Below are 15,433 nucleotides of genomic sequence, written 5' to 3' on the forward strand. Positions count from 1 at the left end.
CATTGAGTTCCTATTGATTCAGACATGCACCTAAATGTTAATCTAATGCAACCTCAAATGTAGCCAATGGCATGATTATCTAACTCAAGCATAAATCTATACATGACACGGTGTGCTCTAAAATTTTTCACACATGATCAATTGGGGTGCAAAATTTTCACACATGAGATGGTGGCTCTCGGAGTGTCAGATGTTGTATGCAGGATTGATTTGCAGAAGGCGCTGTCAAGCCCTCAGTTTGAATTCAATTTTCATCTCCTTTATTCCTAAAATCCTTCCTATTTTCACCAACCCCTCCTTCCCCCACTCTAGGAACACTAAGACAAGGAACTACTTTAACCTGAACACTAGTCCCCCACTCGCCTAGGAACACTAAGACAAGGAACTACAGGTTTCATTTTCAATCCCCCTCAACTTGTATGCTTCTTTTTCTTTCTTTGAGACTTAGGAACCCCTACCTAGATGGAGAAATTGTGTGACTTGCCAATGTCAAGGCGGTGCGTTCTTTGTTTTTGAATCCAGACTAAGGTCCGATTGATGTTATATTCTTCCTTGTCTAGGAGCATTTCCTTAGCCCCTTTAGTGAGGTACCTTATCATTAGAGCCTTTTCTCTAACAGCTATTTTTTAAAAGCGTCATGCACGACATGCTCCCATGTAATGAAGAAAACCTAAGGAAGCTTTTTTACTCTTAAGTGAAAAGAAAGAATAGTATTAACTTATTTCCACTCCATTTCACTATCTTGTTTATTTATCTAAAACCGAAGGGAGAGAAACTCTCACTATTTGTGTTTATGAGATTGTAAATTTTATTGTCATCATTCTACCTAATTTGGGTAAAATAAATAAGAAGAAATGTCTGGAATCAAAATCCTTATTCTCTATGAAATATATCATTCTATGTCATTGCAATTTTTTTTGTGTCCAATTAATCTAATAGAATACATGTAACGACACCTCTCAAATGTTGGATCTACCACCAGAAAAGGAATTAAAAAGCTACCATGCAAATCAGTATGGCTTCAAAAATCATGGTTCTCGGAAAGAAAGTTATGTCCACAACTGAAAAGTTGAGTAATAGTATACCAATTGCAAGACATGATTCCCACAGAATCTGAAAATTTTCCATTGTTGATGGTGACCTTAAACTAAGATGGCCTCATATCATGCTAGCAAATTGAATGATAAAAGAAACAGATATTTGCTTTACATAACTTGGAAAATTCAACAACATCTATGTGGAACATATACAATCATGGTTAAAAACTTTTATGCACCCCCCTTCTTTTTCGTCAATTCTCAATAATTTCATAATAAAATGTGATATTATATGTAAACCCAAGTTGTTCTAGAAACATATTTAACGCTAGTGAGGAATCATCCTAAATCACCATTAGTTAATCCCATCCTATACAATTAAGAAAATTGAAGGAAAAAAAACAAATTACCATGGTAGAAAGAAGTAGAAATGGGAAATAGATCCACTCAAAATATTCAACATATTAGTGTTTATGGTATTTTCCCAATAAGAGCATAACATAGATGCATGCATTGACAGAGTGAATCAAAATGGAAACTCAAGTAAATTAAGTAACCTACAGATAACTAAAGCTAAAACTAATTTAGCTAAGCTAAATGAATCATATGTTCTATTGTTCGGGCCTTTGGTGAGTTAATCTAAATTGACTGTTCTTTTCAAACTGATTGCTTAACTCGAATAAAATAACCAACAAATAACAAGGCCAGACTGTTTTTTTTTTCAAACTTTATTGGCATTTTAAGCTATTAAACTTGTCAATAGTTGAAAGAAAGGCGCCAACAGAGTGCGCAAATTACCTTTAACAGTAATTCTAAGCTCTCATGGAAGTACAACTATCCAACCAGCATGTGCCATCGACTTGTCAGACAGAGCATATCAAGCAGGCTGCTTCGAATTCATCTTGAACCACCGGAGGTGACCTTTGCTTAAACGATGGAAGCAACTACTAAACACTGCAACTGCTGCCCAAATGACGAACTCAAAAGCTCCGACGAAAATCTCACAAGCAACGAGCTTACTTCCCCATGACTCGCCACTACGTTTCCCCGGCTCCACTGAAGCAACAGCTATCAGTGCGAACTCACACGAGTATGACTTCGACGGACGAAACAAGAAAGATCAAAATTTTACCTCAACGCCATACCCAAGGAAGGCGCGAAACTCAAACTGGAAGCCCGATTCGCACCCAGAAGCATCAACCACGGATCCTTTTCGGATCGAGCATTAGGGCATCGACGCGCGGGACCGAGAACCCCGGCAACGCTTCACTCTCCGACGCGGAAAATGGAGACGGCGACGGGCGGAGGGAGAGCAGGAGCAGGCGCGCCGAAGAGGGGGAAACGTTCGAAGCCGGCCCTAAGCCGGATCGGAGCCGAGAGGCGCCTGCTGTTTTCGCTGTCAAAGAAAGGAGTCGTCGAAGTCGACGCTTGGAAAGCAGCGTTTAACTTCGTTCACGCCGTTAGCTTCTAACGGCGTCGGCTTCGTTTATTAAATTACTCGGCTAATGGGTCTGAGCGAACTGGCTCGGCTAACTCACGTGCAATAAAGAATAATTAAAAAATATATAGAAATTTTAATTTGATCCATAATTAGTGGATAAAATGTATGAGAAATTTTATTTTCCCCCTACTTAATAAGAAAATTACAATATATTTAGCTGATAAAGTGAACAATTTTCTTTTAAGATAGTTTGTGTTAATTTTCTCAATATTAGATAAAAATTAAAAGGGTACCTTAATTATTTGAATTGTAAAAAAAAAGTCTTTTTTGAAATTAAATGAATAATTTATTATATTTTTCATATCAAATATATTTTTATCTACAAAACAATTACTATAAATATATAACAATAAATAAATTTAACTTTATCAAAACATTTATAAAATATTTTTATATTAATTTATTAAAATTATTCAAACTTTTAACATGATCAAATTTCTCATCCAACTGTTGTACAATGATTAATTTGACTACTATAAATTTTTTGCGATGATTTTATTATATTAAAGTGATTTTAATTTTTTATATTAAAATTCTCTATGTTTATTTTTATTTTTATTATTATTATTTTTTTGCACGTTATAGTTATTACAGTATATTGGAATAAGGATATATTTGGTAATTTCTTTGAAAAATGGATGCTTTTGACAATTCAGTCGGTCGGAGTGAAGTGACGAAAACACCCTCAGCCAGCGTGTTATTGTTAACTTATTAGTTTTTTGAATTGTTTGCCTAATGAAACAATATAATTTAACAATAATTCATTTTATTCTCTATAATATTCCTTTTCTTCTCTATCTAATAATTGTCAATCTAACAATAATTAATTAAAAAAACAAATTTGGCATTAAAAATTTCAATTAAATAACATTTTCATATCAGGTTATATAATAATATTTTTAAATAAAATTTCTAAATGATAAGAATATTAATATGTTAACTATTTGATTAAAATCAGTTTTTTATTTTAACAATCAAATAAATCATACATTAGTATGTTGATTAACTAAAAATTATTTTGGCAGGTTTTTATTGTCGTCTAAAAATATCAAAAAGATATTTCATTCATGAATTTCTTTCCCAATTAATCTTCGAGTCAAATAATTATAATTCAAATTAACTTATCAAAACTATTATATTACATCATGTAATAATTTAGGTAAAAATTACTATATAAATATAAATTTATCTATTTTTTATCAAAATATTGAATTGTGTTGAATTGTGTTTCGTAAATAATAGAGCATTGATTCGTTTTTCGATTCAAAACTTGCATGTAATAGTTTGAATCAAAACTTTCACGTGAGCTTAAATTAATTGAGATATTTATTAGATTATTATATTATATTTCTGAATCTTACAAAATTATAAAATGCATTTAATAATTTTGATCAAAATGAGTAGACGATAATTTTTTTCCTTTCAAAATTGATAAAATCAACTCATATTAGATTTGAACAAAAGTAAAAAAAATCACCTCTTAGTTTCAAGTCATGGGTGCACCATTTTATTTTTTTATCAAAAAAAATATTTCATTCTACAATTACTCAAACGCTCTTTGATAATGTTATATATTAGTTAATATTATTATATTTCATCTAAATTTTAATTTCTAAATTGATCATTGTAATAATTATAATTTCATAATTCTTATAATGCATACTTAATATGTTAAAAAAATATTTACATTGTAACAACTATAAAATTGTAGATGTTACAATTCGGATTCAATTTGATCATTTATTTTTTTATATTTACATGGTAACAATTATGATTTTATAATTATTACAATGCATTTAATGATTTTATAAATTAAATTGTAGATACATTACAGAGTCGTTGGGAGGATATTTAGATAAATAATACTTTAGTAAAAAGTGAAATTCATCATCCCATCGTCCCATAAAGTCGGTCTCATAATTATCTATAAGAAGATAAATTAAAAAGTTTCAGTTGATCACCATTTAAAAAAGATATTATCTCGATTTCGTCAAAAGTCTATTTCATCATAATCAACTCAATTATATCCCGATCTAAATAAATAGACACGGTCAACGGTGGATGAGTCATGAAACGCTTTTTGATGATTTAAAGATAAATGACGTCCTCTGATTTTTTGCCTTTTAAATTTAATAAAATTTATTTTATTTTATTTTTTGAAAATTCCACAGCGAAAGCCCACAAATCTTTCTAGCCGTTTTACCTTCAATTAACAATTAATTTTAAATATTTAGATTTATTTAAATAAATGGCAGGTAAAATTAATCGGCAGTTACCAGCTTGAAGAACGGACAGGGGCATTTCCGACAAGAGAGAAAAATAAGGCGGAGGAGAAAGAGAAAAAGGTGGAAGGATCGCGAAAAAGCGTGCGCTGCCGCCCTCCCCGCTTTCCTCCTTTCGATCGATGCCAATTCCAGGTTTTCTTCCTCGATCTGCCTACTCGATCCCCTAATCCTACCTTTTTCCTGGCGATCTTCCTCCCCTGATTGTCGTTCTTCCACCTCCAGTTTTAGGTTTTCTCGGTGCAGGTCGTCGTCTTCCGCCGCTCGCTTTCGTGGTCTGCGCTCACCTTTAGGGCGTCGGAGATCTCGCGTTTGGTTCTTGATTTCACTTCGGGAAGAAGGGGTTCTGGTGCTCTATCCGGGGACCAGGATACCTCGCTAGGGTTTTTGGTTCCGGGAGCTTTGATGAGAAAGTGAATTCGTGATGTTCACCTCGTCATAGGAAGGGAAAGAACGTGGTAGACACGCCACCTCCACCTCCACCTCCACCTCAGGCTTCGCTTGGTGCGAATGGAGGGGATGTCGTTGGAGGCGGTGAGGATTTGGAGGTTTGGAGGCATTTTCGGGAGGCAGGGTTCCTGGACGAGGCTGTGTTGCAGAGGAAGGACAGGGAAGCTCTTGCTCAGAGGATTGCTGAGTTGGAGAAAGAGGTTATTAACATCATTTCTTATACTCTGGTTATTTTCATATTGCGGTATTACTATGATTTGTAGTTCTGGTTGTTCCATTCAACTGAAGTCGAAGTAAGGCATAGTATCATGTTGATCAAATAAACATGCTTTAGATACCAAGTGTGTGCCTTTACTCAAATGGTTTTTACTTGGACATGTGGATTTGTAGATTAAAGGTAATGGAATGAGAATCTTATGGTCTGTGTTCACTGGCATGTTCTTATATGCAAGGGGTAATATAGAACGCTAGTTTAAGCAACAGACAAAAGTTTGAACTTTGTGATAGCACATCAGCTTAAGCTCTCAGAATCTGGTTCTGTTGGTAAGGCTCATTCTTAGAATATGCTTCCGTTGGACCATAATGTTCATCTTTTGTCATGGTTTTTTGGACACAAATGTTTTATAGATCCATGTCATGCTTTATGGGTAACAGTCATCCTGAACTTTGCGAGTCATTATCCTAGTCATCCACACTTAGCTTTCAAGAGTTGCATTATGCTTAGTAAGACATGCCACAAAGCTTACTCTACCACTATCATTTTGCCTAAACTTAATCAAGAGCATTCTTGATTTTAGCATAGGTTGCCAATTGAAAGTAAAGTATGAATCTTAGGTAGTAATCAAGTGAAGGTTTATAATTTTCCCACTTTTGAACCATTTTCTTGTAGGTGGCCTTTTATTTGATCTGAACAAACCTAAATGACTTTGCCTTTAAGTGGAAAGTAAGGAGTTTGCACCATTTCCTCTATCCTTTCGGGTCAACTTCCTCTAGTTTTTTCTCTCTCTCTTTTCTTTTACCTTGGGCTTGCACACAACAGGACAACATAACCTTGATCGATGTATAATGGTGTCATGGATTTTTAACAAATTTAACTCGAAGTTTGTCTTGATGATCTTAATTGATTTCATATCTGAATTCTGTGTTATACCTGGTTATGATGTTATTTAGTTTCTTTTTCTATTTCATTTTTACCATGAGTTTTAGGTGGTGGTTTTGTATGGAGTTGATAATGGCTTTCTTTCCATAAATAATGGATGTATTAGGAACCAGCCTTTCTATTCTAAAAGGTTCCTTTTGTATAATACATTTTTTTATTATTTATTGGCTCCCCCTTGTCATATTAACAAGTCCCAATTTGTTAGATCTGCTTTTCCATTACTATGTTATTGTTGACACTTGCTAACTTCTCCATGTGTTGTTATGTATGCAGCTTCATGAGTATCAATACAATATGGGTCTTCTACTAATTGAGAAGAAAAGTTCAATTACTAAATATGAAGAAGTTAGGCAAACTTTGTCAGAAGCAGAGGAGATTCTGAAGAGGGAACAAACTGCACATATGACCATAATATCTGAATATGAAAAGCGCGAGGAGAAGTGGCAGAAGGATTTGGGGATCGAGAAGCAGAAAGTTGCAAATGTATGATATGAACTTTAACTTTTATCTTTATATTTGAATCACTGCAAATGCTTTTAGTGGTCATTAATGATTGAAAGTCAACATGTTCAATGAAACAATTGTTCTCATGTGGAGCTTTACATGTTCGTAAATCCTTTTTGGGAAGCTGCTTTGCTTGTAAGTTTTAATAGTGCCTCTTGAATCCTCTTTAGAAAACTGCACTTCATATTTATTCTTTGTACAGGTAATTCATCATCTCCATGCTCATCAATCTGCCCAAATATTTAGTTTGGCTACATTGATCTGATTTTTCTATATAATACTATTAAGTTTGTATTAATAATAGTAAGTTTGTATTAATACTATTAAATTTGTATCACTAGTAATATTCAAATGAATTGAATCTTCTTATTAGATTAACTAGTTTGTTCTTTGATCTCCTTTTCTCACAACTTCAACTCCATTTCATAAGACATGCTTGAGTCCTAACTATTGAATACGTTTTCTACGCTGAACATCTCTATCCCATCACAGCTTATTTTCTCTTATTTATCATTTATTAAGCTATATCTAATTGCTCTGGGATAATAATATTCTTTTACTTTATTTTTGTGCAGTTTGTTTTCTAATTGACTAACACTTTGCTATATAAAGTATGATGAGTTGTACCATAGTTTTATAAGACTTACCTTTTATTCGAAGAGGCACACGATGATCACAGAAGACATAATAAAAGCTCTGCTCAGTTTCACCAATAAATCTTTATCCTATTAGTGTGTCTTCTTATTGAATGATAGATGTATGATATTTAAAACTCTTGCTCAAATGACTTTCATGTCCATTTGTAGCTACTCCCTCATTTCTTTTCTAATGATTGGAATTACATTCCATCAGTTTTGTTCTACTTAAAATTCTTATTTATGAAGTTTTCCTTCCGTAACTTGAGCTTCGAGTTTAATCTTCTCGCATTCTTATCAATTAACAAAATATTATCTGCAAATAATGTACAGTAAGGTGTTTTCTCTCTCTCTTGAATATGATTAGTGAGTTAATCTAATCTTGCAGTAACATAAAAAAGATATAGATTAGAGTTGAACCTTGATGTAAAATCAGTTATCATGCATTGACACTCCTAGTGTAGCTAATGAATTCACATATTTTAACGCTGTCTGTTAAGTCCTACAAACCGTCAACCTTTATTTATCCTGGCTTGGGACCAGCATTGACTTTGTTATTTGTTGATAGTTTTATTATTTTGTCTAATTTTTTCCCATGGCCTCTAATATTTTTCTTATCCTGACAATGTATTCATTTGTGCTGGTATCTGGCTATTTATTCTTTTTTTCTGAAATTCAATGAATATATTCTTTTGGACCATTTTTTTTAAATGCTAATATAGTTTCACTAATGTTCTTTGTTGTAAAAATGTTATAACTTAGGTCAGCTTGTCTCTTACAGTCTTTTGCAGTATATTTCTCAATCGTGCCTTTCTACATATCTATGCTTTTATTTTATTCATCAAATAGTGATTTCTTTGTTTATAAAATGCATAAGCATCTGTCAGTTTGCATTTTTTTTCCTTTCTCTTTTTGGATGTTTGAACGATGCTGTGTGCAGCTTGAAAAGGACTTGCAAGATATACGCTTTCAAATGGCAGAAGTCAAGTTTACATCAGAAAAGAAGTTAGCTGACGCTCAAGCTTTAGAGACAGGTTTAGAGGAACAGTACGTGGAAATTGAAGCAAAGGCTCATGCTGCTGATGCTAAGCTAGCTGAAGTAAACCGTAAAAGTTCTGAGATAGACAGAAAACTGGATGACCTAGAAGCTCTTAAGAGAAAACTTCAGAAGGAGAATATGTCTTTATCATCAGAGCAAGTTTCCCCCCTTCTTATCTACCTTTCTGTCACTGATTTCAGTGGTGGATCCTTTAGTTTATCAAATTATTTGTAATTTAACACACATTCTTAATATTATTTCTTCTACCATCATCTAGACGGAAGGCACATGAGAAGAACCTAATCGAACAAAGGGAACATTATCTTGGTTGGGAGAAAATGCTGCGAGAAAGTCAGAAAAGGCTTGATGATGGGCAGAAGCTTCTCAATGAAAGAGAGAATAGGGCAAATGAGGTAGATTGGATGCTTAAAAGAAAACAAACAGAGATTGAAGAAGCAGAAAAAGAGATTGAGACATCAAAGAAGTCCTTGAAATTAGTAAAAGATGATATAAGTGCCAGACTAAGTTCTTTGACCTGTAAGGAGAAGGTATTATTTATCATTTTGGTTTCCTTTCTACTAGAATATTATCATCAAATGAGATTGTCCTCCATGTATTAACTGCAGGAAGCAGAAATCAAGTTTGAGAGTTTGGAGAAGAAGGAGAGGGAATTAGCTTCGAGAGAAGAAAAGCTAAATGCTAGAGAGAAAGTGAGTTTCTAGTTTTAAGTGATTGGGTTAATTTACTTTCCATTTCTTGTTGACATAAAACCAAAAAGGAAAGCATAACTTTCCTATTTAAGTCAATGAAAATTCTTGAATTCATGATTTTTTTCAGGATGATTCGGATCCAAGTATGGCATAGCACTCTATTCCTTAGGTTCGAGTACTACCTTGTGTTCAAGGAATAGCAACAATTTCAACAAAATAATGTGGAATATTTTCTCATGGGTGGGGCCTAGATGGCCTAGAATATAATTCAAACTAGTGAATACGGTGCATGCTTACCTTACTGCCTAATTACCAAATAAGGATCATATTACTTAGTCCCACTTAATATACAAAAGAAAAAGTAATATAATTACCAAAGTTTGGTGGTATAGTGTTTGACTACTTGGTATTGGTTGTTGGTATACTGTTCTTGCAATGTCAACCTTGCTTTGTATCTCAAACTCGCTTTGTATCTCAAATTGATTGTGAGTTGTGTGATATATGCCTTTCATCAGCATTTTTTGCTACCAAATTATTTTTGTAATAATCAATAGAAATTCATGGCGCCAACAATTTTTTGGCACAAGTCAGTATCCTGCATGTGTGATTTGGTAGTCACCATCTGCTTGTTGGCATGATGGATGCTTTTATGATAATTGTTGAAGTCACAACTTTTGGTTTTCTGGAATGTTTTCTGCTTCTCATTGCCCTGTATATGGTTCTTTTGTTTGGTTATCTAGGTGGAGATTCAAAAGCTTCTAGATGAGCACAATGCATTGTTAGATTCAAAGAAACAGGAGTTTGAATTAGAGATGAAGGGAAGACAAAAAGCCTTTGATGAAGAGATAAAAGTCAAAGTATTTGAATTGGAAGAGAAGAAAAAAGTAATTGATCTTAAAGAGCAACAAATTACAGAAAAGGAGCATCTTTTGGAAATAAAAGAGCTGAAGCTAAAGGAAATGGAGAAAGATCTCGATTCCAAATCTCTAGTATTGAGGAAGTGGGAGGACTCTATAAAGGTTTCTGAGAAGGAGTTAGAGAAACAAAAACAGCAGCTGGAGAGTGATAGGCAGGAGCTTCTCAACTCTATTTCTGAACTTGAGACTATGAAGGATTCAATAAAAGCTGAGAAGGCACAAATTGTCAAAGATGAGGAGCATCTTAAACTTACTAGGCAAGAAAGAGAAGAACATACCCTGCTCCAGTTAAAACTAAAGCAAGAGATTGAAGATTACAGGATGATCAAGTCTTCACTAGATAGCGATAGAGAGGATTTAAGACGACAAAGGGAGAAATTTGAGGAAGAGTGGGAGTTGTTGGACAATAAACAATTAGCACTGGAATTAGAGATAAAAAAGGTTAATGAAGAGAAAGAAAGGTTTGAAAAATGGCGATTTTCTGAAGAGGAAAGGTTTAGGAATGAGACACAAGCAGAGAGAATTAGCATGGAAGAGAAATTGGATAGCCTTCAGACTAAGAAAGAGCTTTTTGAAAAAACAATGGAACATGAGAAGTCGGCTGTGCATGATATGCTCGAACTGGAACGTGCTGATATGGCTCGGGATCTTGAGCTACGTAGACATGAACTAGAGATGGAAATGGGAAAAAGGAAGGAAGCTTTGGAGAAAGACTTGCAAGACAGAGAAAGTGAATTCGAGAGAAAGAAGTCTATTGAGTTAAATGAAATACAATCTTTAAGCAGCACTAATGAGTTGACATACAAAAGATTGGAAATCGACAAAGAACGATTGGAAAGAGAAAAAGAAGATCTCGTTGCATGCAGAAAGAAACTTGAAACTGACCAACTTGAGATTCAGAAGGATATTGACACTCTTCGTGAGCTCAGCAGGGAAATGAAGGACCAAAGGAAGAAATTTCTGAAGGACAGGGAGCATTTTCTAACCATGGTTGAAGAGTTTAAGAAATGCAAAAACTGTGGTGTTCAAATGCATGATTTGGAGCTTCTCAGCCTGAAAGATACTGAAGTTGTTCAACTACCAAGATTGACATTCAACGATGATATGAAACCCAAGGATTCTGAAACTACTCCCCAGCAAATGTTGTCTCCATCTTTAACATCAGGAAGCCGTTTAACATTGCTGCAAAAATGTTCTAGACTGTTTAATTTCTCCCCAGCTAAAAAAAAGGAAGATATGGATGATCAGGAGAAAAGTTCTACGTCACTTGGTGCAAAACTTGATACTGAAGTTTTGGAAGGTGGAGCCTATGATGAACCTGCATCACCACAAAGAATTTCTATCCAACCTTTCCACAATCATAGATCCAAATCAGGTAGTGGAATCTGGGAGAACAAAGGAGCAAAGCTGTTTGATGGAGATCGAGATGAGCCAGATCCTTCTTTCGGAGATGAGGATAATTTAGCTGATGCCAATTGTATGCAAGCAAATAATGCTGATAAGGAAGTGGTTGCTGAGCAGGTTGTTCAATTTAACAATCACTATGAGAAGGTAGGGTTTATAGTAATGGAAAATGATTCCCAGCCTGAACCAGCAAAAGAGAAAACAAGTAAAGCTATCCAGAGCAGTAAGCCTAGAAAGATACGGAGAACACGCACTGTGAAAAAGGTTGTCGAAGAAGCACAAGATTTCCTTAGAGAGACTTCTACTGAGCAGAATGAACAGTCAAATGGGCAAGGAAACCAATCTTCAGATATCCAAGTTGTTAATGGCCACGATGTAGTTCATGCAGGCCAAAAGAGGGATCTTTCTCATGTATCATTAACTAGTGATCAAGCTTTGGACAGTGAAACTTGTTCTGAGAATGTTTCACTTGTTGGACGTCGTAAAAAGAGACAAATAGCTGCTCCACAAGCTCAGACATTTGGAGAAAAGCGGCGTTATAACTTCAGGCGCTCCACAATGTAAGTTGATTTAATTTGCAAGTTATTCATAATCCAGCACATAGCTTTAATAGAATTTAGCTTCTATGCTCTCTGATGCTTTTGTTGTGTATATATATATATATATATATATATATATATATATATATATATATATATATATATTTCTTTTACTGAACTTGCAAATGCAAGGGTTCCTCTTGGTTTACAAGGTAAGGTCTTAGAATCAGGTTGTGTAAATAGGCTGGTTCACTCAATTGTTTGGTATATAGGCTTGTGGAATATTACTTTTTGACGGAAAGATTTTATGTTCTATGTTTGGATACCTAGTGCTAGCAAAAGACTTTAAAGAAAATCATACGTAATAAAATATCTAATCCTCAGACAAGCAATCTTTATTATTTTTTTATTTTTCGGATTTCACCCGATGCCTATGATGGTCTTTGGATTTTTGTTGTACTCTTGGGGATCATTCCTCCTATATAATTTTATATTTTGGTTTCCTTCTGTACATTTGATTTTCCTGTAACTACCATTGTGAAATTGCAAAGCTACGCTTTGAAATGAAAATGATTATGTTAACCACTTAAAGAAACTTGGGGATTCAATACTTTTCTCTTGCCTATCCTTAGTGCTGCTGCAATGTCACCAATCCAACCAGTATCTGATCAGAAAAAAGGGTTGAAAATTAGAGGCTACCGACAACCTTCTGGAGATGAAACACTGAAGAGAGACGGAGATGAAGAAGGAACTTCCCAACTGAGGTTGTATGCTGAACCTGCATTAAGTTTTGTTGATGAGGGTGCGAAATCAATAGAAGTGAAGCATACTGCTTCCAAAAATGCCATGAACATTCAGGAGATTTCTCAGACACTTGTCCAGGTAAGCCACTGCCTCTGCTTCTCGTTCACACATTTGGAGTTGAGACTCATAAAAGAATAAGTCCACGGTTTGTCAAATGCTTTTAGCTCTGTTGGAAGGGGTAATAAAAAGGGTCTGGATACAGGACACTAATATTTACTCACAAATGACTTAGGGAGTATTTATTTGATATATATTGATTTGAGAAAGACATAATGGGAAAGCATTCATAGTTTATGCTTTGTAGAAATATGGCAGTTTATGCTTTGTAGAAATATGGCGTTTTGACACAGTTTACTTTTTTTTTATATGTGATTGAGACATTTACTTGGAGAAATATGACTGTTCCTTGACAGCATGAATCGGAGTTCCATGATCATTATGATGGGAAATCAATCGAATCAAGCGAGCAGGCTGGCGATGGCATGGTAATTGTAAATGAGATAACAGTATCAGAACCAGAACCTAATACTCCCAATGGAGGGAGCGAAGATGGTGATAGTGAGAAGGATGGAGAGGACTCGAACAACCATGATGTCTCGATTGGGAAAAAACTCTGGACTTTCTTCACGACATGAAGTGCGTATAGATACTATCCTATTAACACCCCAACTTTACCTACCCCCAATTATTTGTCACTGTTGATGTATCTACTTAATTAATCCAGCTTCCATTTGTCTGTGTGGATGGTGTTTTAGTCATGTAGTTCTCATGTATCATTATTTTTCATTCTAGTTCCTGTAGGAATTGGTGATGCTCCACAGGGTTTCACAGTGGTGTGTCATAGTAGACATATGCACTCTTACTCGATAAACACGATGTGTCGAGGCAGGTTTCTGTTGATTCTTATGACAAAGCAATGTTTTTCGTTGGGCTTGTATGGTTGATAACACTTCTTTTTTACATTGCTTGTGTCTGCAGTGTTTTTTCTCTTTACTTTGGACAAAATAGTGTTACTTTTTGATGTGGTCTAATGAGCTGCCTCAGTCATTTAGTTTTGATAACCTTTACCATCTTTGTCAATTATTTATAGCTGTTGCAAACTGATCCTCGAGTCATGGATGATACACCTGCACAATTTCTTTTATAGTCTTTGCCTTAACATCGTGCAACAGTTGTACATAGTGCAAAGTCTTCAGCTTCGCCTGGCAATAATCACGGTCTGTAATTTGCTATCACTTCTTGTTCATCAATCTCCAGGTATGGACTTTGGTTTCTGTAGAGTTATTTTAATTTATTGTCTGAATGTTTTCAGATTGTAGATAGCTGGAACTGTACCATAAGCCGTGGGTTCCCAGAGGTATGCATATGCACTATATAAACTTGAATACTTTTCATTTATGCATACGCTAATTTCTAGTCCATGACAATAGTTCAGTTACCCTATCCTTATATAGGTTGTCTTTGGGTTGAAAATTTGATGAATAGTGTGACCCATGAACTTTTTCTAACCAAATAGCATGTCTTAGGGTTTATATTTAGCACCGATGTTTGCTTGAACTAGTTCAATGGCAACACGTGCCTTTTTGACAATATTTATCTTTAAAATGCCTTTAGTTCTGAAAGAAGAAGATAAATGGCCACTCGGCCTCTATTTTTTATATATATATAATTTGATATTTATACACACGACCTCTAAAATATTTATTTCTATTAAAATTTAAATTTTGATCTTCTTAAATATTCATTTCTATTAAAATTTTAAATTTCATCTTCGTATTTGTGTGTTTTATCATTTTACTATACTAATAAACGGTCGCATGTCTTAGGATTTATATAAGTGTGTGTGTGAGGAGTTCGATTACCTTGTAAAGTTCCATTCTGGAGTTAACAAATTTTTTTTTTTAAATTATCCTATTTTTTTTTCTCATATGCTCGCCAGTTCTCCGCTGTTAAACGACGCTCGCGCTCGGCGTCGAACGCCTCCACGCCGGTGACGACCTCCAGCATTAGCATCTCGAAGCTGTACACGTCGCTCTTCTTCGAGACCATCGCTAATCGTCGGAGGTAGTGCGGGGCGACGTATCCCGGCGAGCCCGCCACCATGGCTTGGCTAGATCTGGGCGACGCCACCGCCGCCGAGAACCACCTTCTGCCGAGGCACGTGGATCCCGGAGATCCTCTTCTCTTCCTTCGGAGGCGACGCGCGGACATCCTGCTCTGAAATGGCCTCCTTCTCGGAGTACTCTTTCATCGCCGCAGACACTGCATCTAGTTCGCATCGAAGATGCTCTAACTTCGGAGAAATGGCCGCATCGGGCACAGAACGAACGCTAGGGGAGGGGGAAGTGGAGGACATAATGGGGGAGAGGTGGCGGCGCTCGAAGCGCCCGGCGAAGCAGTTAGCTGTGGAGCTCAAGCAGGCCATGGACAAGGAGATCGGAGAAGGGGATGG

General features: G+C 35.4%; 1 protein-coding gene across 1 annotated transcript; it reads left to right on the forward strand.

The window, feature by feature from the left end:
* The first annotated feature begins 5,076 nt into the window (after positions 1 to 5,076).
* On the forward strand, positions 5,077 to 13,909 carry LOC141839969 (nuclear matrix constituent protein 1-like). The gene is made up of 8 exons (XM_074727841.1): positions 5,077 to 5,470; positions 6,703 to 6,912; positions 8,509 to 8,762; positions 8,885 to 9,155; positions 9,234 to 9,317; positions 10,058 to 12,198; positions 12,810 to 13,059; positions 13,395 to 13,909. The coding sequence occupies exons 2-8, from the start codon at positions 6,724 to 6,726 to the stop codon at positions 13,614 to 13,616; spliced, it is 3,411 nt and encodes a 1,136-aa protein (XP_074583942.1). The 5' UTR covers positions 5,077 to 5,470; positions 6,703 to 6,723; the 3' UTR covers positions 13,617 to 13,909.
* The last annotated feature ends 1,524 nt before the right edge of the window (positions 13,910 to 15,433 follow it).

Source organism: Curcuma longa, chromosome 11 (genome assembly GCF_044706935.1).
Source record: "Curcuma longa cultivar G26 ecotype Majalengka, Jawa Barat chromosome 11, ITB_CL_G26_1.1, whole genome shotgun sequence".
Lineage (NCBI taxonomy): Eukaryota > Viridiplantae > Streptophyta > Magnoliopsida > Zingiberales > Zingiberaceae > Curcuma > Curcuma longa.

What these genes read in the sequence shown, in the direction of transcription:
- LOC141839969 (XM_074727841.1), top strand. Translation starts at nt 6,724, where the DNA reads ATGGGTCTTCTACTAATTGAGAAGAAAAGTTCAATTACTAAATATGAA. An exon ending in AATATGTCTTTATCATCAGA is followed by an intron (nt 8,763 to 8,884) that starts GCAAGTTTCCCC and finishes ACCATCATCTAG; the next exon opens with ACGGAAGGCACATGAGAAGA. An exon ending in AGCTAAATGCTAGAGAGAAA is followed by an intron (nt 9,318 to 10,057) that starts GTGAGTTTCTAG and finishes TTGGTTATCTAG; the next exon opens with GTGGAGATTCAAAAGCTTCT.